This window comes from Rhinatrema bivittatum, chromosome 7 (genome assembly GCF_901001135.1).
Source record: "Rhinatrema bivittatum chromosome 7, aRhiBiv1.1, whole genome shotgun sequence".
Lineage (NCBI taxonomy): Eukaryota > Metazoa > Chordata > Amphibia > Gymnophiona > Rhinatrematidae > Rhinatrema > Rhinatrema bivittatum.
In genome coordinates this window covers 262,989,744-263,013,192 of record NC_042621.1, presented here as the reverse complement: position 1 = coordinate 263,013,192, position 23,449 = coordinate 262,989,744, and the positions used below count along the sequence as shown (strand labels likewise).

Here is a 23,449-nt window from a genome sequence, read left to right as displayed (position 1 = left end):
AATTTTTTTTTGTGGGTACTTTTGCAGCAGGTGAAAAGCACCCGCTTTCCTGCGGCTGCCTGCATGTTCAAAGGGGAGCTCTGAGGGCGCTACAATTATTGCCCTCTTACAGGCCAATGCAATATCATGCGCATAAAAAACGTGCGCCCAAAGTGGATGCGTGTTTTTCGAATGGGCGCACATCCACCGCTCCTGGGCGCTCAATGCAATATGCAAATGAGCTGCCGCACTAAAAGGGATGCGCAATGGATAATTTGTGCGACCCCAGTGCTCTGCATGGGGCACCCAAGAGAAGTGGCTATGCGTCCACAACAGCCTAGCCAGAGCTCTCTCCCCTCCTCCCCCCCCCCCCCCCCCCCCCGGCAGGGCTGTTCCTGATTGGTCCTTTTTACTGATACTTTGAAAGGACCAATCCCCTTTCAGGACAGCTTTCTGAAAGAGGATTGATCCTTTTACTGACATGTGACAGTGAATGGACCAATCAGCAATAAGTGAAGCAGTGAATAAATTAATATTAAGTGCCCTGTGTGCAGGTTACCAAAACTGACGCTCAATTTATGAGCATCCATTTTATCCCACAGCAGCTAATTTACTGACACAATACGCACGCACAATATACACAGACCTGAGCGTGTTTATTGTGGATGTATATTGTGTGCCCCGAAATTTTTTTTTTTATGTCAAGACTTTTTTTGCAAGGTGCATGGCGCAGTTCTTTTGTTTTTAAGTTGAGCATTTGACACGTGGGAAGACTTTACGCCTGCTACCCAGTAAAATTTAACGGGTTAAAAAGTGCACCTCTGGCACCTGGAGATTTTTTGCATCACGGGATAATAGCTTGATAGCCACATCTACGTGGAATTTACATGTGATGAGTGCTATTAGCTACGTGCAAGTTTGGATGCACTTTTTGGATGCACCTATCCCCATATTGCAACGGAGGTTATGGACGCATGTCCAAAATGAGCATCCAAGCGCTCATTAACCTGTGCGCTAGGCTCAGTGCACGATATTGCATCGGCCTGTAAGTATCTTAGTCCATCTGGCCCTGTGTCTAATTCATTGCGGGTTCTCCTCTTTCTATTTGCATTGTGCCAGAGAAGATATTCTTCTGACGTTCAAAGTCATTTTGTGGAGATTGACTTTTTTGTTTGTATTCCCAAGTTGACGATTTAGTACAAACACTACTCATATCTGGCTTTTTTTTTACAGTTCTGCATAATTTGTACATACAATATTTTTCTGACTTTTTGCCATTTGACCGTACATTGTTGACCAGCACAGATTTTTTTGGGATTTTTGGTATGGGAATGTCTCATTTAATCACAACATCTCCATTCTTGGCAGTTCCATCAGCGTTGCATGTAAAGTGTTTTGCTATGCGGTCTTAGGCCTTCTGACATGAGCATGGTGCATTCACTATTGAGACGGGAGACTATCTCCAGTTCCGTACCACAGAAACGGCATTTCTCTGTTTTTCCCTGGGCTCGACTGGATTGCTATTGGCGATATCTCATCAATAGATTTCATTTTTTCTTTCCTTATCCCGTTTATGTGTCGGGTCTCGGGCTGTATGAGCTGCCGAAGCCACTGTTTTGTATTTGCCACTGCAGATGTGGTCTCTCCACTTGTGTTTCCCTCATTTGCTGGTGGATCTGTTCTTCAGCAAAATTCTTCTGCTCCTTTTTCCTCATGGGTTGTCAGAAACTCACTCTCCCTCAATATGGTTAAAAGTGTGCACGTTGCTGCACAACATGTGCACTTTTCACAGGAGACCTTCCCGGGCGCAGGAATGGATCACCCGGAGCTTGCCTTTTCCACGGAAAAGTAAACGGCAGCAGGCAGGCATTGGCATTTTCACATGCACCTGCGCTGTTTTTCCCCCAGTCCACCATCCGTGCAAATAGAGGTGGGATCTTAGTACCTTACAGTTGATTCTCAAAGGGAAATTATCTGGGTCATTTCCCTGGGAGAAATTAGCTACAAGGTGCACACATATCAAAGTGCACGCACACCTGGCAACGCTGGGAGCTATTCCAAACTCCTCCCCATTGTATATAGTTTATTTCACGGAGGTGCATACCTCCTTCAGCCTCAGCAGGCACATATTCCGATAGATCAGCAGGTGAGCTGGAAGCGTTTTTATGTTCTTACATTCAGCTACTTGAGATATTTCTAGGGCCAATCTGCATGAGAGTGCAGTGATTGCAGGTTGGATAATAGCTTGTATTTTTTTCCCCCCCATGCTGTTAAAGTACTTTTCGGTATTAATGTCAGCCCTCTGGAGTGCTCATTGCTTTCTTTCTCTTTGTTTTGCGTTGGATTGTAGAACCTCCATCCACCCCCACGGTTTCGCAGAGAATCTTCTCGGTCAGGTTGTCGTGTGTCCCTTTCCTCAGTCAGAGAGATGTAGGATTGTCTGCGGGCAGGAGGACTCTGCGACGCTGTGTAGGAGGAAGGAAGCTTCTGTTTGCGGTGACAGGCGAAGGGCCAGCCTTCAGGGAGAAGGGGAGGAAAGGAAGGGGGAGGCTGCTGGGCAGGAGGGGGGGGGGGGGAGGAGGGAGAACGTGAGAAGAGGATGCTAGGGGGAGAGAGGGGGGGGGGCAAAAGAGCAGGGCAGATGGGATATTGGAGTTGGGTAGAGGGTGGGAGGCATTGGGATGGGGATGGGTGTACTGTGCCGGAGTCACCACCACTGCCGGAGTCACCACCACTGCCGAAAGAGGGAGTGCTGTTCTAGAGAAACCACCAGTATGGGGGGGCCGGGGGGGGGGGGGATGGGGGCACCAATTTCAATTTCCGCACAGGGCGTCAGTTAGCCTAGAGCTGACCCTGCTTTCTGTCTTCTTTCGTCTCCTCTTTCACATTCTCATTTTTTCCCTTATTTTCTCATTTTCCAGTTTTCTGTCTTACTGTCTCATATCTGTCTCTTTCAACAACAGCAGTCCACCAAGGTAAAGTAGCCTGGGTGTTAGAGGAGCAGGCTGAAGTCCAGGGAAGGCAGAGTTCAGCTCTCCTTCTGACCTTTGGCAAAGTCCCTTCATCTTCCATTGCCTCACATACTAACTTAGATTGTGAGCCCTCTGAGGCGAGAAAAATCTACCTTACCTGAGCGTAACTTGTCTTGAACTTGAGCTTGGGCTTGGAAAGGTGAAATTATATCTGAAATCCAAGGTGGGGTTAGTTGGATGGGCAGTATCTGAGACAATACCAGAGAAGGGTGACTATTTACTAACCTGCGTTAAAACAGCATGTTAATGTGCCATTTAAATAAAAGCTGCTTCCTGTAGGATGGACTAAACTGTGTGTCACAGTCAAGAAAGTATAGATGTTACCAGCCATGGCAATATGCACTCCTGGCCCCCCGGGTCATGATCTTAAAGTGGCTGTTAACGCTAAGTGATGCCCTGCCCCACCGCAGATGCCCTCTTGAGGCAGCCATGCGCCCAGCTCCAAAACCCTCCCCATGACACAGAATTGTAGTCCTTACCACATTGGCCCCCTCTCTCAGGTTGTAATGAGGCAGGAATGATTCCCAGTCTCTCCTGTCTGCTGCTGTTCTAATTCAAAATGGTGCCAGCTAACCCAAGATCCTTCCCAATGCCCATCATGTGGGTCACCATTTTGGATTACTGTGACAGCAGGGTAGAAGCAATTGGGGTTGGCTCCTACCCACTGTGACCTCAGAGGTAAGTGGTATCCCAGGGGGGAGAAGGGGACCATGAGGGAACTAGTGCTGGGGGAGTCCACAGTTTTTCTGTTTAGTGGATGGGAGATCGGATTTACAGCTAGGGAGCAGGCTTTAGAGTCAGGGGCATGGCAGCCTTCAAGTGTGGAAATGTACTTTGGGGTTATTTGATGTGTGGGAGTCATTATTCATATATGTAGGAGCATGGGAATGGAGGAGCCATGAATTGGGGCTAGCCACTCTTTTAGAGTTCTGGAGGTAGGGCCCCAAGAATATCAGCAGGTGATATTGGCAACACTTACATACATAAATATTCGTGATCACATGCATTAACGTGGTTGTAACACATGTTAAATGCTGAATTCAACATTTAACGTGCATTATCGCAACTTAGCAAGCAAGCTTGTTGTACTTGGCTATAGGGAATGAAATATCATGATAGCCAACGAGTTTTATTGAGCCAGGATTATACAGATGTCATTGAGAATTTTTTGTAGTGTAAATCATCCATCTGGAGACTGCGCTGTTTTAATACTGCATTGTAGCATGCAGAGGCTTTTGCTATCACACGGTATACTGTCACCTACAACTATTACAAAATACAATCTTTAGGGGATGGAGTAGTTGCACTCTATCAAGGTCAAACGCCTCAGAGACAAGAGTTGAGGGTCGCTGGCCCATGCATGTCCTGCAAATTCTTTTTGCTCCCCTTCATTGGAATTCAATGTCCATGTAGACCGAGTACTTGGTGCTGACACTAGGGATGACCCCGCTGATTTTACAGAGGACACCTGAAATTTGTTGTCAACCCCACTGAGAGATTTGTCAATCCAGGGGAAAAGTGGGACCAGGTTTTCCCAGCATGCACTGCGGAAAGAAGTAGAGGAAATGCAAAATAGGATTGGGTCCAGAGCACTGTTGAGGTACCAAAGTGGCAGAGAGAGATAAGTCTTTAGCCAGGTGTACACTATGTAGACATGTGCATTCCAATTATCAATATAAATCTGCATGAGCGATGAAGCAGTGTCTGGAAAATTGCAAAGGAAAAATGCCACCACCACGGCACCTGAAAGGAAAAGAACAAAGCTGTTGATTATCTCCTTAAGTCATGAAATCCAAATCATTCAAACAAAATTCAGCAAGGTTAGGATGCTAAAGGCCAGTATATGTGACAGGTCCATTCAACGGAGAAAAGTCTGTATTTCCAAAACCCAATAGTAGTTTTTGTTGTATTTATCTATAATTGATAGTTTATGTGAAGGGGGGGAAGCTTAGTGAACCAGTCTGTCAATCGATTGTTATTACTACCATAGAAACAGAAGATATTGGCAGAAAAGGAGCTCTTGTTTCAACAGTCTGCCTGTTTTTGCTTCCCTACTTTGCGTCCCCTGGTCTTTATTTGATCTGTGGTCTTCTCCCTCCCTCTGCTACTAAGATACCTTTATGTCTCTCCTATGCTTGCTTGAATTCTGCCATTGTTTTAGTTCCTGTAATGTCCACTGAAAGTCTGATCAACATGTTCACCACCCTCTCAGTGAAAACATGTTTTCTCACAGACCTTTTTAAATTACCCTCCCTTCGGTTTCATATGAAAATCCTTATCCTTGAGCTTTTCCGTCTATGGAAAATGCTTCCTTCTGGTACTTTATAAGGGGCCGATGCAATAAGGGCGCATAGAAAGCGGGTGCTGAACAGTCAGCGCCCGCTCTCTTAATGCATGCATGGTGCCCCAAAGGGGGGGGGGGGTGGGGGCGCCATGCAATATTTAAAATAGGGGGTTGCGGCTGCCTGTCTGCTAGTAATGAAAACGGCCCCCAAGTTTTCATAACCTACCAGTAATAAAAACAGCTGCCAAGTTTATCGGTGGCCATTTTCATTATTGGCAGATGGCCGGTTATGAAAACCGACACCGAGTTTACCGGCGTTGGTCTTCATAACTTGGCGGTCTGCCGAGTTATTTTATTTATTTATTTATTTATTTAAGCATTTTTATATACCAAGTTACGTTGGGAACATCACCCCGGTTTACAGGTAACTTAATGCAGCAAAAGGCTTTACAATAAACAGGTAACCTAATGTAGCAACAGGAGAAAGGGCATAGATAACTATGTAGAAAGGGCAAATATTACAGGCATGGGGGGGATGGCGAATAGTATTATACAAACATACATGAGTTGCAATGGCTTGGTGAGGATATGTACAGGAGGATAAACATGTTCAAGAAAATCCTCTGTGACCTGAAGGGGGAATGTACAAAACAGGGAGGAAGACATTATGGGTTTTAGAGATTATATATTAAAGGTGAAGTTACGAAGGGGTATTTACAGGGGGGCAGAGAGGAAAAAGGGAGGGTAAAGTATGGGTTGGTTCAGGTGTAGGCCTGTTTAAAGAGCCAGGTCTTGAGGTTCTGTTTGAATTTCTTTGGGCACAGTTCCTGGCAAAGACTGGGGAGGCATCTTGTTCCAAAGGGCAGGCCCAGCGATGGAGAGGGCACGTTCTTTGGTAGACTTAAGTTTTGTCAGTTTAGGCAAGGGTATATGCAGCATCGCAGGGTGTTGTGTTCTGGTTGGTCTGTCAAGGGTACAAAATTGGAGGTGCTCTTTGAACCAGGGCATGTCATGGTTGTGAATAGATTTATGAATGATGGTGAGGTATTTGTACATAATCCGTGAAGTGATTAGCAACCAATCTAGGTGTTTGAAGACAGGGGTGATGTGGATCATATCGGTGGGCATCCTGAAGGGGCTGGAGGGCATTTTGTGGGAGGCCTAGGAGGATGGCGCTGCAATAATCAACTTTAGATAAAATAGTGGCTTGGAGGATTGTGCGAAAGTCATTAAGATGAAGCAGAGGTTTCAGTTTTTTTTAGCATGTGAAGCTGAAGAAGCCGTCTTTCAGGGTAGAATAATTATTTTTTTAGGTTGTAGTGGTTGTCAAGGGTGTGACACCAAGGCTGCGAACTTGTTGGGAGAAGGAGGTGGTGGGGGGTGGTGTGTATAGGTATGGGAGGGTTGGAGTTCTTGTAGTGGGGAAAGATGTATAAGAGCTCTGTTTTAGAGGTATTGAGCGTGAAGGTAACATGAATAACCCCAGAACCCCTGTTTCAAATAGTGATATAATCTTATGAAAGATGATACAAACTCACCAGATAGCATACCCGAAATAGATGCAATGAAATAGCAAGTTTTTTTAATGATAAAATTGCGAACCTGAGAACAAAATACCTAAGACACCCAAACAAGAGATTAAAATGTGCAAGAGAGACCTGACACCATGGTCCGAATTTGAGGAAATACAATCAACCAGGTCGAAACCTTGATCAAAAAACATAAATCCCGCCCCTCACCAAATAGATTCTCTACCCATTGTAGAAATCAAAAACTTACTGAAATCACCACCCCAACTTTTGCAAAAATCATAAACTTCTCACTAGAAGAAGGGTACTTACCAGACATACTGAAAGGAGCAATCATCAAACCAATACTCAAGAAGAAAAACTTGGATCCCCAAATACTAGCAAACTACAGACCAATTTCAAACTTACCGCTAATGGCCAAACTAATTGAAAAAAACAGTACAAAAACAGCTATCTGAACACTTAGACAATAACAACATCCTTTACCCATCTCAACACGGCTTCCGCAAACACTACAGCACTGAAACACTCCTACTTGCACTAACAGATAACATACTAAGAGGGTTCGATAGCGGAAAACAGTATATCCTGATACTGCTAGATCTATCAGCCGCCTTTGACACAGTGAACCACAGTATTCTAATTAAAAGGCTTGAAGAAATAGGACTACATGACAAGACACTCACATGGTTCAGATCATTTCTAAATAACAGAGCCTTTCAAGTCCAAATCAAAAACAACCTATCCGATAAAATCACCCTAAAAACTGGTGTCCCACAGGGGTCAGCACTATCTGCTACTCTGTTTAATATATACCTACTGCCACTATGCCACCTTCTTGCTGGACTTGGAATCACACACTACATTTACGCCGATGACATCCAGTTAATCCTACCAATTGATGAAACCATTGAAAAAACAATAGGCTTAGCCCTGATGTACCTGGACATAATAAAGCAACTACTAAACCAAATGGAGCTGATAATCAACATTGACAAGACCGAATTCATACACTTAGAAAGGAAAAGCATGAATATTTCACAAACTCCAATATTTCCCAATCACACCCAAAAAATTGACTTAACTAAGAAAGTTCGCAACCTCGGAGTAATTATTGACAATGAACTAAATCTCAAACAACACATAGCACTAAAGGTAAAGGAAGGATACGCAAAACTACTGACACTCAGAAAACTTAAACCATTACTATCCCTGCCAAACTTTCGCACTGTCCTTCAATCCCTGATATTTGCCAGCACAGACTACTGCAATGCATTTCTACTAGGACTTCCCAACACTACACTAAGACCACTTCAGATTCTACAGAATGCTGCAGCCAGAGTTCTCTCTGGAAAAGGCAAAAGAGATCACATATCCGATACACTTGCCACCCTACATTGGCTACCCATAGAACAAAGAATTCAATTCAAAGCACTATGCCTATTACACAAACTCATCCACGATGAAAAAGCAGAGTGGCTTAACACCACACTTAAAGTACACGTCCCACACAGAAATTTAAGGTCAGCAACAGAGCACTCCTACCTATTCCATCTGTAAAAACAGCAAGACTTACCCAGGTGAGGGAACGTGCTTTATCTCTAGCCGGTCCCACATTATGGAACTCCATGCCCCTTGACCTCAGACTTCAGAGCAATCATAAATTTTTCAAAACACAACTCAAAACCTGGTTCTTCAAAAAAGCCTTCAAAAAGGAGAACGACACAGGCAACTAAAGAGAACAATTTAAGGCTAAGTGGCTCAAAGCACCCAGCGCCTTAATTCCAGCGCTCAATGGAATTAGTTTTCAACTTATTTTAACTGTAGACAACCAGTAAGATGAATCTCTATAAAACACCCAACCACAATCAATGTCGCTTGATATAAACTCTTATATGTTACCGATTTCTAACGGCACCACCCATGTTATTTATGAACTATATTTACTTTGTTATAGGTGCCCATCTGTAAACCGTTATGATGGTGTATTACTTAATGACGGTATATAAAAACTCTTAAATAAATAAAATAAATAAAATTGTCGGAGAGCAGGGAGCTGATGGCTGTGAGGGCTGATTCCCAGGTCTTCATGGCCTTAGGTAAGGTATCAGTTATGGGTATGAGGATCTGAACGTCATCTGCATATATGAAGTGCGGAAGACCGAGCCTGGATAGGAGATGGCAGAGGGGAAGGAGGTATATATTGAAGAGGGTGGAGGACAGTGAGGAACCTTGAGGAACACCTTGCGACAAGTTAATGGGTTTTGATTCACAGAGCCCACTTTTTACTCTGTATTGTCTGTTAGTAAGGTATGATTGAATCCAGCAGAGTGCGGAGTCGGACATGCCGATTTCTCTTAGGTGCTCCATTAGGATGTTATGGTTAACCATGTCAAATGCAGAGGATATGTCCAGGAGGGCCAGGATGTATGATTGGCCTTTGTCAAGGGCTTTCAGAATATGGTCAGAGAGGGAGATGAGGAGGGTTTCGGTGCTGTGGTGTCTGCGGAACCCGTATTGGGAGGGGAAGAGGATGTGGTGATCATCTAGGTAGTTTGTTAGTTGCCTATTGATTATTTTTTCTAGGATTTTTGAAATAAAGGGAAGGTTGGAGATTGGACAATAGTTGGCCGGGTCAGATGGGTCAAGGGAGGGTTTTTTAGAATAGGTTTTATTATGGCTTGTTTAAGTTGGATTGGTACAGTGCCAGATGATATAGAGCTGTTGATGATATTAGCAATAGGCTTGAAGATAATGTTAGGGATGGTGAGGAGGGTTTTGGTGGGGATAGTATCTGAGGGGTGCACTGCAGGATTGATTTTTTTAAGGATGGATTCTAACTCAACGTGTGTGGTGGTCTCGAATGACTTGAGTACTGCAGGGATGTTTACTGCCTGGGATGTGGTGGGGGTGGGCGGAGTGGCGGTGGGGTTAGTAGTAGGGGAGTTAGTGCATGTGGGAGAAGGGGGGAAGCGTGCCATGATTTTTTCTATTTTGTGGAAATATAGGGTAAGCTCTTCGCATTTAGTTTTGTGATCGGTGTCAGGGGAGGGGGTGGGAGTAGTTCTAGTTAATGTAGCGACAAATTCAAAGAGGGCTCAGGCATTAAACTGAAGTTGATGGATCCTTTGGGCGTAAAAATCCCTTTTAGTCTTGTCAATGGCTTCCCGGTAGGTGTGGAGTTGGGATCGGAACATGAATTGTAGGGCTGGGGATTGTTCCTTACGCCATCTTTTTTCTAGTTTCCTGAGATTGTGTTTCATGGTTTTAAGCTCTGGGGTGTACCAGGGTTTCTTTTTAATATTTGCAGGGTTAATTTCTTGGGATTGAGTAGGGCAGACAGTATTAGCTACAGTGTTGGTGAGTTGATACCATGAGGAAAGAGCGGACTTGGCGTCAGTAAGGTCTAGTTTGGAAAGTTCACAGGAAAGGGCTGCGATGAGGTCATCTGTTTTGCATGGTCTACGGAAATTAATTGTTTTCTTGGAGAGTGTGGACGTGAGAGTGTTTTTTATGGAGCAGGTAGTTTCAATGTGGAAATGGTTGGACCAGGGGATGGGTTTGCAAGTGAGGGGGTCGGGTTGGATCAGGGAGTTGGTAAAGATGAGATCCAGGGTGTGGCCTGCCTTGTGTGTGGGTTAGAGATAATCTGCTTGAAGCCTAGGGCATTCAAGGATGAAAGTAGGGAATCGCATGATGATAGGGGTACATGGAGATTAGGATCCCCGAGGATAATCGCAGGTGAGTTTATGTCTAAGTATTTGGTGATGTATTCAATCAAGGGGGAAGGGTCGTTCTCAAGGAGCCCGGGGGGGGGGGGGGGGGGCGTAAATTAGGCAGATTTGGAGGGTGGGCGATTTAAATAGACCAATTTTCAGTTTGTAAGGGGGGGGAGATAGGTTGGAGGGTTAAGTTGAATTTTTTTTGGCGGCAAGCAGGAGGCCTCCTCCTCTTTTCTTGAGTCTGGGAATGGAGAAGATGTTATATAGGTCGATTGGGAGTTTGTTTGTTTGTTTATTTATTTATTTATTTATTTATTTATTTATTTAAGTGTTTTTATATACTGGGATACGTTGGGAACATCATCTCGGTTCACAGATAACTAAAAATAGCAACAAGCTTTACAGAGAACAAGTTACAACGTGTAAGTTAATAAAGGTAACAATGAAAAGTTTGAACAAGTAACACAACAGGCTTTATAGCGAACAAGTTACAAAGTGTAAATTAATAAAAGGTAATCATGAATAATTGGAATATGTAACACGATGAGCTTTACAGTGAACAAATTGTAAGGTGTAAGTTAATAATAGGTAACAATGAATGATTGTAACAAATGACACAGGAAATCGTTGGTTTGTTAGGACTGAGTCGGAGTTCTTTAGCCATGTTTCAGTGATGGCGCAGATGTCAGGGCTATCGTCAGTGAGGATGTCATTGAGTATGATGGATTTTTTGACAATGGACTGCGCATTTAGGAGGAGGATCATAAAGGTTGTGAGGCCAATTAATTGGGTGAGGGGGGAGGTCATCATGGGGAGCAGTGATCTGCGGTGTTCATAGGGGGCATTGGGCTGGAGAGCACAGATTGTGGTGGCGTAGTGTTTGAGGATGGGAATGGGGGTGGGACAGCATAGTAAGAGGGAAGAGAGGGAGGTGTTCTTTAGCCATGTTTCAGTGCTCCAGTGCTCTAGGCAAGCATTAATATCTGAGCGATAAATGTGCGTCTGAGACGACATTTATCTTTTTGCATTGGGAGTGAATGAGGAATAGGCTCATTCACATGCATTTGCATGTGATGAGCGCTATCTCATTCACGCCACATTAGACGCGCGTTAAATAGGCGCTAATCCCCTTATTGCATTAGAGAATTGATTGGAACCTATTTTACCCTCGTCTAATTGCTGGTTAAGAGTGCGCTAGGGATATTACATCAGCCCCTAAGTCTGTTAGATGCTTGAATATTTGTTTCATGGCTCCCCTTTCTTCTATCTAGAGTATATATTTAGTGCCTTTGTTCTCTCTATGTATAACTTATACTGAAATTGTGTTTTTGGACTTGTGGTCTCCAGAACTGAGTGCATACTCAAAGTGGGGTCTCACCAGAGACCTGTAGAGAGGTAATATTACTGATAAAACAAGAGGGTAGGTTGTCTAAGAAAGCCGTTTAGGCAATAATGTAGATTAGACACCACGGAATGTCCAAGTAAAATCTTTGAGAGCAGATGTATATTTTGTACTTGTGCCCGACTCAGGACCCTTGTTATTCAAGAGCAGAGACTGAATTGCTTTATCGTCGTATTTGTACCAAAAGAGTGTTCATATTTTGGCGCACTTAAGCTAAACAATTTTTTCTGGCTCATTTAGGGATCACCTACACACAGCCCCTGAGGCAGCCCCTGGTGAGGCGAAACTCGGCGTGAGTCGGGCACAAGCACGAGAGGTAATATTACTTCACAGTTTCTATTAGTGATATCTCTTTATACATCAGGATATGATATTAGCTTTCCCAACTGCTTTAATACACTGACTGGCTAACCAGGTGATTAGAGACGACGATCCCTTGGCCTGTTCCTTGTTTGCTGGCTTCTAGGTCTTCAGCCTGCAAAAAGGTATTTGGCCTTTGGATTTCTGCAGCCCAAATGCATGAATATGTATTTTTTGGATTAAAGCGTAGATGCCATTGGATTCCCTGGTGGACTTTACATCTAGGCAGGCTGTTTGATCATTGCCCCCCAAATGGGAAAAACCCTTTATACCTCTGCCTCCCAAATTAAATTGGTTGACTTCAGATTACGTTTTGAAAGATCTCTAATGGAGAATACAGACTATAGGTGCTCTGCAACTCTTCTTGTTTAATTACTATCCGTTGACTCTGTTTTGTAGATGATACTTTTATATTAATAAAAACTGTCAATAATAAAAAAAAAAATTAAATTGGTTGAAAATAGAAAATAGTGGTGATTGGTTAATGAAATTATGCAATTTCTGCTCTACAGTCCATAATTAAACATTATTAAAACCAGTGCTATCTTTCTGGGGGGGAAAAAAGGTGCCAGTACTCACATGCAGGATGCATGTTATTTTCAGGGACCACAGACAGAGGAAAAAGATAAAGTAGGTGGAGGGAAAAGGTGCCGTTACTCAGTACCGGCAAGTACCCCCTAACATTAAAACTGATTACATCTCCAGTTGTAACTGTTAGAGACGATTATGTACACATTATTTGGGTTTGGTTAAAGAGACTCAGCCACAAAGTCTGAACAGGAACAGTGAATTTCTTCATTTCCCAGGGAGCCCTCTGGTGCCCTATAACCTTTGCTGAGAACTTTATTAACATAACCTCCGGATGATCATTACCCTTTCTGAACTACTAAACATTATATGCCGCATTATAGATGGGGCATTATTTAAATATATTGTTTTCTACTCATGTTTTTATTATTTATGTAAAATGTAATTATTGTGTAGTGTCTGTGAATGTTTTAATATTGCTATTACCCGCCTTGAGCATTTGAGTTCTTGAATGGCAAGGCGAATTAGAAATCTTAAATGAACAAAAAGAAATAAATAAAATACAGTAATTACAGATTGAGAACAAGATAATGATCCTGTTTAAGGCAATGCTTACAGATTATAAAATGTAGTATTTGAAGCACTATTGGTCAGAGAGAGAGGATGAAGCCAAGGAGCAGACAATACTGCTATAAAAAAATGAAACTTTAGGCATAAGGGAAGGTTAGAATGCAGACAGGTACTTGGGAGAAGAAGATATGATCACATCGGTAAGCAGGGGTTCTTATTTCTAATTGCCAAACATCATAAATAATAATAATTTGGATATACAGAAGCAGCTTCAGAATGAATCCAAGTCAGCTTTGCAATTTAACGCCCCATGCATGCAGCCCCCATGACTAGGGTGGAGAACTGGACTGCAAGTCTCTGGTACCTTGGCTAAATGAGGGCTTTTGGAAGAGCAAGGAATGATGGGAAAATGTTTTTATGATTACCCAATTACAGTCAGATAAGCTGAGATGAGTGAGATAAAAGTTTCTTTACCAAAATCACACAAACTGTCAGTGGCAGGAATGGGATCTTCAGATTATAGAGCCTAGTGGTTAGACCATGACTCTTAGTTGCATGGTCTAACCTCTAGGCTCCATCTACTAGGTGAAGTAGGTGGTAACCTAGAGCGTCAAAACTTTGGGGATGGCAAAATCTCATGATGCTTGGGGCCACTGACAAAGCCCATTCCATCAAGGAAGCAGCTGTGGACCTGTTGGCAAAGTCCATACTGCCAGAGGCAGAAAAGCAGGAAGAGGCCTTTGCGTGAGGCAGCTGGCAGAGCCCATTCCACCAGTGGTTTAAGAACAGGTTGGTAGCTGCTGATGGGGTCCATCTCATCAGTGGCCAAAGAAGAGAAGAGACCTGGGGCTGCAGCAGAACTAATCCCATCTGGGCTTGAAGAAACAGAAGCAGCCTGGGGCAAACGGAGCTTATCCCACCGGTGGAAGATGAATACAGAAAGAGGCTGCATCTACTACAATAGGAAGGGGAAGAGAGAGGGAAATTAATGCTGGGTAAGTGTAGGGGGTGGGGTGGAGAGAAGACAGAGAGAGAATGGCAAGAGAGTGTGCTGGGGAGGGAGTGGGTTAGCAAGAGAGTGCTGAGAAGATTGTAGAAACAGAGAGAGGACAATATTCAGTAGGCCGATAACAGTAGCCAGATAACTTGTCCAGTATATTCAGCGGGATAAACATCCCGCTGAATAGACTCATTTAAAGTTATTCGGCTACATATAGGGCCAGCGGCAATGTTTAAGAACTTTGCAAGTTTCAAACTTTTAAACATTCAGGGCAGGTTTTGGGTACCACGAGTGGGGAGTGAGGTAGATCCATGTGGTGATGGAGGGCGGGATCGAGCTGGGAGGCCTACGACATATGGGGTGCTACTTACCCGGATTCTCTGAAAATATCTGTGTAAGTGGCGAGTTATCCAGCCACACAAGGCTGGATATACCCGATATTTGGCTAGGTTAGGCAGATAATGCCACTAATCCCTGGATCGCTCCTGAAAAGCCCCTTTTTTATCCGGCTAAATTCTAGCCAGCTAGAATTTAGTCGGATAAAGGCTGAACATAGCCAGGTAAGCCATTTATACATATAACTATTATGTTATCTGTCTAAATGGCTTTTGAATGTGGACCTCCCAGTGTATACTGAGCAGGAGGGGCACAGAATGCGAGAATCCTTGTACATAGTTCTGTCATAATTGTTATACAAGTAGTTGATGTTTTTACTGATTACATTTCTTTGCTAATTCTCTGTTCCTTTCTAATCCCTCCCCTGATACCTGTTTATTGTAATTTCTACCTGCCGTTCTGCTGTAAACCAATATGATGTCGCTACTAATATCAGTAGAGAAAAGTTTATAAATAAAAAAATAAATAAGGTGCTGAGTAGTTGGCAGGGTGGAGAAAGAAAAGGTGCTGGGCAGATGAGAAGAGAATGCTGGCACTGTGGAAAGAGGGCAAAGAGATTGGGATGGTGCTGGTATCCTGGCATTGGAGTGGAGGGGAAAGAGGAGAGTGCTGTGGTGGGGGGTGGGAGGAGAGAGAGACAGGACAGGGGGAGAGAGCAAGAATTATGGGCAGGGGGGCAAAAAGAAGAGGGTGCTGTGCCAAAGCCAACGTGCCACAAAAGAAAGGAGCGTTGTACTGAAGCTGCCGCCCTCGGTAGGAGGGAGCGCTGTGCTGGAGTTGCTGCCGAGGGTAAGTTGTTGGGGAGGGGAGTGCAAGACTGAAGGTTTTCCTAGATTGCCTAATACCGAGGCACTGGCCCTGCTCTGTATATGGAAACAAAGCATTGACCCTTGGTTTCCTCTGACAAACAGTATAACCTCATTGGTGCACACGTTTGAAACCTCAAATCAACAGTCTCCCGCTGTATCCCTAGTGTCCTTTTCGCTTAGCATAATTCTTTATTTTAGGCGGAATATAACTATTTCAAATACATAAACATCTTTATGCTTTGCTTCTGGGAACCCCACTGCAAGAGGAGAGTAGTTGGATTTCTGGAAGACTTTCACAAGCCAGTCTTCAAAGCACTGCCTATCTTGAGAATCGTTGGTCTTCATAATCTCCCTTCCTGTCCACTTAGATCTTCGAAAGCGACCCCTGATATGATAGTTCCCACAGTGAAACTGGCTAGCCTTCCTAAAACTCACTAACAAGCTTTTGGTTGTTTAGTACTCGGCCTGTAATTATTTACGCTGATCTTATGGCCATTTTAATTTTATTTTGTGAGAATGAATAGCATTTATATCCAGTTAAATGTTGTTGATAGTTTTTGGCATCAGATGCTAGCATCTTGTATTTATATCTCCTGTATTTATTTTACTGGATCCGAGTTCTTTGTAACCCCTGTTCTCTGTAAAGCTGTTATGCTATATAGGTTTCACTGTAAACCGATGTGATCTGTAATTGTGTACATGAACGTCGGTATATAAAAGTTCAAAATAATAATAATAATAATAATGTAATTTATCCCTTTTAAAAACTGTTTGATGGTATTTTACTTTATGCTTTATTTAATATGATGATTTAACATGGCTTTTAATTTGTTGTACCGTGCCTTGAGCACCTCGGGGAGAAGCCATGTAAGAAAGAAATTGGTAAATGATAAGCCATGTGGAGTGGTGGCCCAACTGACTGCACTCACAGTAATGCACCAAGTATTTATATTTGAGGCAAGGAGCAGGATCTTCAATCTTTTCATGTTTTTTTTTTTTTGGTAAGTGCCTGCTAGGCCTTCCATAATGTGGAAAGTTGTGGAAAGGTGTGGTAATAGGAGTATATTAATTGACATGGTCCATCCCCACAGGAGGGAGATCTTGCTACAATTTTATAAATACTCAAAGAGAAACTAAAAAGGTGAATTTTAAAAGCCCGGCAAGCACATTAATTAGGGGATGTGCGAATAAGTTGGGCTTGCATTCATCAACTGTATTTTAAAACGCGCCCAGATATGCGTGTTAATGCAGCGGCGCACACATCTCAAAACTTTGCACAAAGGGGCGTGGCTTGGGTGTGCCCTGGCAGGGAACGGGCATGTCGGGGCCTGGCCAAAAGATGTGCACGTGAATACTTATGCACCCCAGCATATGCCAAGGTCCGCTGCTGCATATCTTTACTTCTGCCTTGGATGGTGTGTAAATTATAAAGAATAAGATCGAGCCATTTCAGAGGAGTTTAAAGGGTCTGGGGTAATTGGGGAAAGTACAAGCTATCAAGCCAGGTTGGGTCTGGAGGACTTAGCTGTTAACTAGGCGAACTAGTGGACTAACTAGTAAACTAGTAAATATGTCGTCGTACACCCCTTTTAAAATCCCCGACTTATACGGTAGGTGTCGGATTTGTGCATCCACTTAAAATTTTGCGCATATATTTGCACGCACCCAAGCTATTTTATAACATGCACACATAAAATGGCCCCGTCCCTGGGTTTGAGCCGAGGTATGCATGCCAATGTGTACCCATGTGCCGTTTTGAAAGTTACCATCTTAAGGGCCAGATTCCTTAAAGCTTTTCTCCCATTTTCAAGCCGATGCAATAAGAGGTGCAGGAGAGCCAGCGCTCCAAGTCGAGCACCCGCTCTCCCGACACGCGCCCAGGCACCTCTCCTGGACACGCAATTTTGTATTCAAATGAGGCCACGCGCTAATAAGGAGGCACTAGGGACACGAGCGCGCCCCCTAGCGCCCCCTTATTAGCGGAAGCGGCAGCTGTCAGCAGGTCCGACAACCGACGCTTAATTTTACTGGTGTCAGTTTTCGAACCCGCTGTCCAGCAGGCAGATTCTTTTTGTATTTTATTTTATTTTATTTGTATTTTTGGGGCTTCCGATTTATTATCGCTATGATATTAAGTCGGAGGGTGAACAGAAAAAGCAGTTTGTTCTGCTTTTCTGTACACTTTTCCCCAGTGCTTTCTAAGTTAACGCCGCACATTTTACTTTCAGTATTCCGGGTGAATAACTAATAGGCTGCATGTGATGAGCGCTATTAGTTTCGGGGGGATTGGCCATACGTTTTCCATGCACAATTACCCCTTACAGTATGAGGGGTAATAGGAGCGTGTCGAAAACTCTCGTCCAAACAGGTGTCAATCAGTGCGCTCGGCCATGCACACTGTACTGTATCGGCCTGTTTGTGTTTATGGGGGAAACCCTTAGTGAATCAGGTACTTAGGGAGGAGACGTGTGGAGTTAGGGAAAAGGTAGTGTGCTGCTGGCTGTTTCTCTGGGCCGGGAAAGGAAGGGAGGAGAACTGGATGAGGCTGGCTGATGACGCAGATTGCTGTTGTGGTGGTTGAAGAAGAGAACCTGCCATGGTAGTACCAGGAAAACAGCCATCCCAGTCCGAGGAATAAGGGGACCCATCCAGAGCACTGCTGCACCAGCCAGCCGCCATGGGGGACGACTCTGAGGGGGGAACAAAAGATTTCTGTGTGACCTTGCCAAGGTTTGAAGAGAAAGGGAGACCTTTTGTGAGCTGTAACTGCCGCAACTTTTCTCAAGTGCCTTGAGGAAATGGGCTTTGCAACTTTTTGTCTATTGAAATTGCCAGAGTGCTTTTTTCCCCCCCTGTGTCGAAACATTGATCCGCCTAGTTCTGTCAGTAAATGTATTTTTGTTTGAAGCATCCTTTTGTGTGAGGACTTTGAGTGACTGAGCTACTGATCTCCTTAGGCCTAAGAGCAAGTGCCTGATGGTGGTCCCTTCCTTACACAAGATTTAAGGCCTCCAGTGGTAAATTGGCCATTTTCCCATTATTATTGCAGCGTGATATGTCGTATTTGTCCTTTGAAATGTATTACTAAGCAAACATGAGAAGGGCATTTTATTCATTTCCCGCTAATGTGTGAGCTCCATATTCTCTGTGCAGTGGTCCTAATGGATATAAATGTGTTTAACTAGGAGACATATCCATAGAATGAGTGATAAACTCTCTGGATTTTATGTTCCATGTCCTTTCTCTTCTTCATGAATTATTTTTTGTAAGGTAATTTCAAGCTTTTTTTTTTTCTTCCACATATCAAAAAAGAGAACCTTTCATCTGTTTTTGGTTTTTTTTTAAATAAATTATATGGTTTAATGTCTTTCATGAAGGACCTTTACCCTTCCCAGCTTCATTGGTCTTGATTGCCCGAGATGGAACCATTTTAGGTGATTGGGGGGGGGGGGGGGAGCCTCAGGCATCTGCATAATTCCCCATCCTCTCATATTATTTCTTTGTAAACTGCAGCTCTTTTGCCAACGTTAACATAATCTTTTCTGGGTCACTAATAACAGACGGCCGAGCCCTTCAGCACAGGAGGAGCATTTCCCTCCTCCCCTTTAGCACCTGCTTGCCCGTCGGGTCTGTTCTCTGTACTGGCTTTTAGCCTGCTGTTTGGTGATCCCACAAACCTCATGAGTCCATAAATTGAAAACGCACTTTCATTAAAAAAAAAAAGAAAAAAGAAAAATATAAAACAGCGACAAGCCTCTCTCTTCCCCTTCCCTCCCCCCCCCCCCCCCCCACTTCTTAAAATGAAGAACGTAGCGGGGTGAGGCAAGAAGCGCGTTCAAGGAGGCATTCGTGACAGCACAGCTGCAATTTATCTGGCTTTATCTTGAGCCTTCTCCTTGGCCCTTTTTCCTTTGCTGTCATTACAAGTGAATTCTGATGGCTGCACAAGCAAGGTTAGGAAGGAAGTGTGGGAGGCAGTGGGGAGAACTCCCGTGGTTCTCTTACCGTTGCAGCTCTGAAAAGAAGCTGCAAATAATTTGGAATTTATTGGTAAATTAACTTTTTTTAATGGACTGTCTTTGATCTTAGTGAGGAAATTAGCAGAAATCATTATTGAAGACATGCTCTGTTTGATGGGTTTTTTAGGTTCAGTTCTGTACAGATTATACTGGATGTCTGTGTTGGTTCCAGCTGGTGTTTCGATTATTAGGAATATAAACAGCTGGGTGGCTGGTGGGCGTGAGGATCGCCTGGTAACATGCCTACCTGGTGCGAAGGTGGCACACCTCACGCGTCACCTAGATAGCATTTTAGACAGTGCTGGGGAGGAGCCGGCTGTCGTGGTACATGTGGGCACCAACGACATAGGAAAATGTGGGAGGGAGGTTCTGGAAGCCAAATTTAGGCTCTTAGGTAGAAAGCCTAAATCCAGAACCTCCAGGGTAGCATTCTCTGAAATGCTCCCTGTTCCACGCGCAGGTCACCAGAGGCAGGCAGAGCTCCGGAGTCTCAATGCGTGGATGAGACGATGGTGCAAGGAAGAGGGATTCAGTTTTGTAAGGAACTGGGGAACCTTATGGGGAGGGGGGGGGGGTGTCTCTTCCAAAGGGATGGGCTCCACCTTAACCAGGGTGGAACCAGACTGCTGGCGCTAACCTTTAAAAAGGAGATAGAGCAGCTTTTAAACTAGAACAAAGGGGAAAGCCGACATTCGCTCAGCAGCGCATGGTTCGGAGGGAGGTATCTTTAAAGGATACTAATGATGCATTAGAATTAGGGCATCCCGACAGTGAGGTTCCAATAATAAGAAAAGTAGTCTAAGTGCCTGTAATTAAAAACTCACTTGAGCTAAAAGATTCCAATTTATCCCTATCAATTAAAAAGCAGAATGAAAATACAAACAAAAACACACTTTGAAATGTTTCAATTAAGTCTAAGAAGTAAGATGGGAGAATTAGAATGTATAGCAGTGAATGATGACATAGACTTAATTGGCAACTCAAAGACATGGTGGAAGGAGGATAACCAATGGGACAGTGCTATACCGGGGTACAAATTATATTGCAATGACAGAGAGGAGCATTTAGGAGGCAGGGTGGTGCTTTATGTCCGGGGTGGCATAGAGTCCAACAGAATAAACATCCTGCATGAGACTAAATGCACAATCAAATCTTTATGGGTAGAAATCCCTTGTGTGTTTGGGAAGAATATAGTGAAATGCCTTGAACTCTTACAACACACAGTGGTTAGAATTTTGGTAGGAGCTAAAGCAACGGACCACAAAAGGCCCATTTTACACAAACTAGCTACTGGTAGAAACCAGGATAACATTCAGAACCCTGTTCTTTATCTTAAATGTGTGAATAAACAGGCCCCAGGGTATTTCCCCCTTCTTCCTGCCTCTTACACCCCTATTAGAGAACTCCAGTTCTCCCAAAAGACACTTCTACCCTCCCTCTCTCTACCCTCAACTTCCATGAAACTGTCCTGCACAAAACTGCAAGCTTTCATCTGCTCTGCACTCAAAATCTGGAATGAGGTACCTCTATCCCTTCACTTTGAATCATCATGCTACCATACTTTCCAGAATAAAGCAAAACATGGCTGTTCAACCAGGCCTATCCCCAGGCCATCCACTATGCCTGGATATTTATGCAATGATGGCTACACACAACTCCACAACAAATGTTACTGCTAATGTAACTGTTAGTCTATTGTACTTGATTGTAATCCACTTTGAGGCCATTTTTGGAAAAAGGTAGAATAACAAATGTTTGTAAGTAAATAAATAAATAAATAAATAGGCCGCTAGGAAAAGTATGAAAAACAACATTGTTTTAAATTCTGAGGGGGGGAATGGGCCCCCAAAATATTTGAATTTTTTAAACAAATTGAATGGAATTGTATATTAGTTAGTTGGGGGTTTTTTAACGTATGGTGATTCGGAAGGTGAAATCAGGTTTCTGATTTTTTAAAACTAAGGTTTCTTCAAAATTGGGGGCTAGCACCAAATTAGCTTTTGATTTGAACATTATAGATTTTTTTCTTGAACCACCCACCATCTCCAATTACACCAAAGAAAAGAGAAAATTAGTCAGAAGAGTGGAAACAAGACATCAAAATAGGTAATGTGTTCATGCTCGGATATTTCTGCCATTGCTTGCTAAGAATATGAAAACCAGTTTCAGGATTCCCTTATGCTTGGGAAGATAACAATCTGCAAATAAACTCGTTATGTACCTTTTTCTCTTTCTTTTTTTATATGTGAGTTTCACAGATGACCCACTTGCTCATCAGTAATGCATTTATGCAAATAAGAAAAGTTTATTTTCATCAAAGTACAGTTAGCACCAGGAGGAAAAATACATTTGCTACTATTCTGTTGAGATACACCTTGCAAAATTATTTTCAGTAAGCTCTCTTTTCACTTTGCAGTATACACAAATATCATGTCTTCTTTATCAGCTATAATAATTATATATCATCCAGTATTCCATTCAGAGGTGCAAGACATGCTACTTACCCATGAGTTGCTGTGCCTTTTTCTCTGAAAGGGGACGACTTCGTGGCTGGTTCTTATGGGTAGAAGAGCAGCGACCTGCCCACGTCCCATTCAGGCCAATCTGCTGCCGTTGACGGTGATTCAGGTTCAAGTGGTGGAAAATGAGCATGTGAAAGATGATAATAGTGACCAGGGGCATGACAAAGCACAATATGCTGCGTGTTTGCACTATGCTCTTGTAGATGATATAGGGTTTTTGTTCCAGCATTTCACACACTGTAGAATCAAGGACTGCTTCTTCCTGAGTAATAGCAGTGTAATCCAGGATACAAGCAGATGATTGACCATACACTATAGCAATGGGTATGGAACTGATGAAAGACAGCAGCCATATAACTGCCAACAAGTATGGCTTGCGTGATTGCTGAAGGCCAGTAATGGACCACATGGGATGACATATGGCAATGTATCTTTCAGCTGTAAATGCAATGATAGTCCAGCTGGTGGCAGTGCAGTACACTTGCCGTATCATGAAGTACAGCTTGCAGACTGGGTTAGTGAGGGACCAAGGGTAATACTGCCATAAGTAACGGTACAGAGTGACAGGGATGGTAAGTAGCAACAAGATGTCAGCCAGGGCCAAGCTCAAGAGGTAAAAGCGGACAGCGCTCACTCTCATGCGTCCATTTTTTAGCAGGGTTAGGATGCTGAGGCCATTGGCCAAGATGCCAAAGATGAAGAGTATGCTGTAGAACACAGTGGCAGGAATAGCAATATAGTTCGGTTCCTGACGTTGGGCACCAATGAAGAGACGGTAGAGGCTTGCCTTTGTCGTGTTTGATACCATGCTTTCATTCCATGTGGATTCATTGCCAAAAGTAAGGTGCCTCATGCACTCGTTGGAATAAGGGGTGCTGGATGTGTTCATGTTGGATTTCAATGCTATTCTAAAGTCTTTGAAGATGGACTGCCAGTGCCACTTCGGGAACAGAAGGTTGAGTAGTTATAACACGGTTTAAAATGTTTCTTTACTCAAGTAAATGAAAAGAAAGAAAGGCCAGTTCAAAACTATCCAGATTATTAGGACGCTATCTGGTTGCTCCAGCAGTTGGTCACAGCATGCACAATGCTTGCATATCACATCACTTAGGAAGTTTTGATGTTTCATTCATTTGTGGTTTGTTCCAAATTCCAGTAATCTTTGCCAGACCAAATCAACGGGTCCTTTAATTGCAAATAACAAAAACAAACCAACATTAGCATCTTGTCTCCAAAAACATGTTAAGTTTAATGGCTGCTGCTGTTTTTTTAATCTTCTAATCAGTAAACCAAAAGC

General features: G+C 43.4%; 1 protein-coding gene across 1 annotated transcript; it reads right to left on the bottom strand.

Annotated features, from left to right (window-relative positions):
- Positions 1-4,191: 4,191 nt before the first annotated feature.
- LOC115095879 (neurotensin receptor type 1-like) lies at positions 4,192-23,176 on the bottom strand. The gene is made up of 2 exons (XM_029610171.1): positions 22,135-23,176; positions 4,192-4,754 (listed from the first exon to the last, which is right to left on the bottom strand). The coding sequence occupies exons 1-2, from the start codon at positions 23,039-23,041 to the stop codon at positions 4,297-4,299; spliced, it is 1,365 nt and encodes a 454-aa protein (XP_029466031.1). The 5' UTR covers positions 23,042-23,176; the 3' UTR covers positions 4,192-4,296.
- Positions 23,177-23,449: the final 273 nt, after the last annotated feature.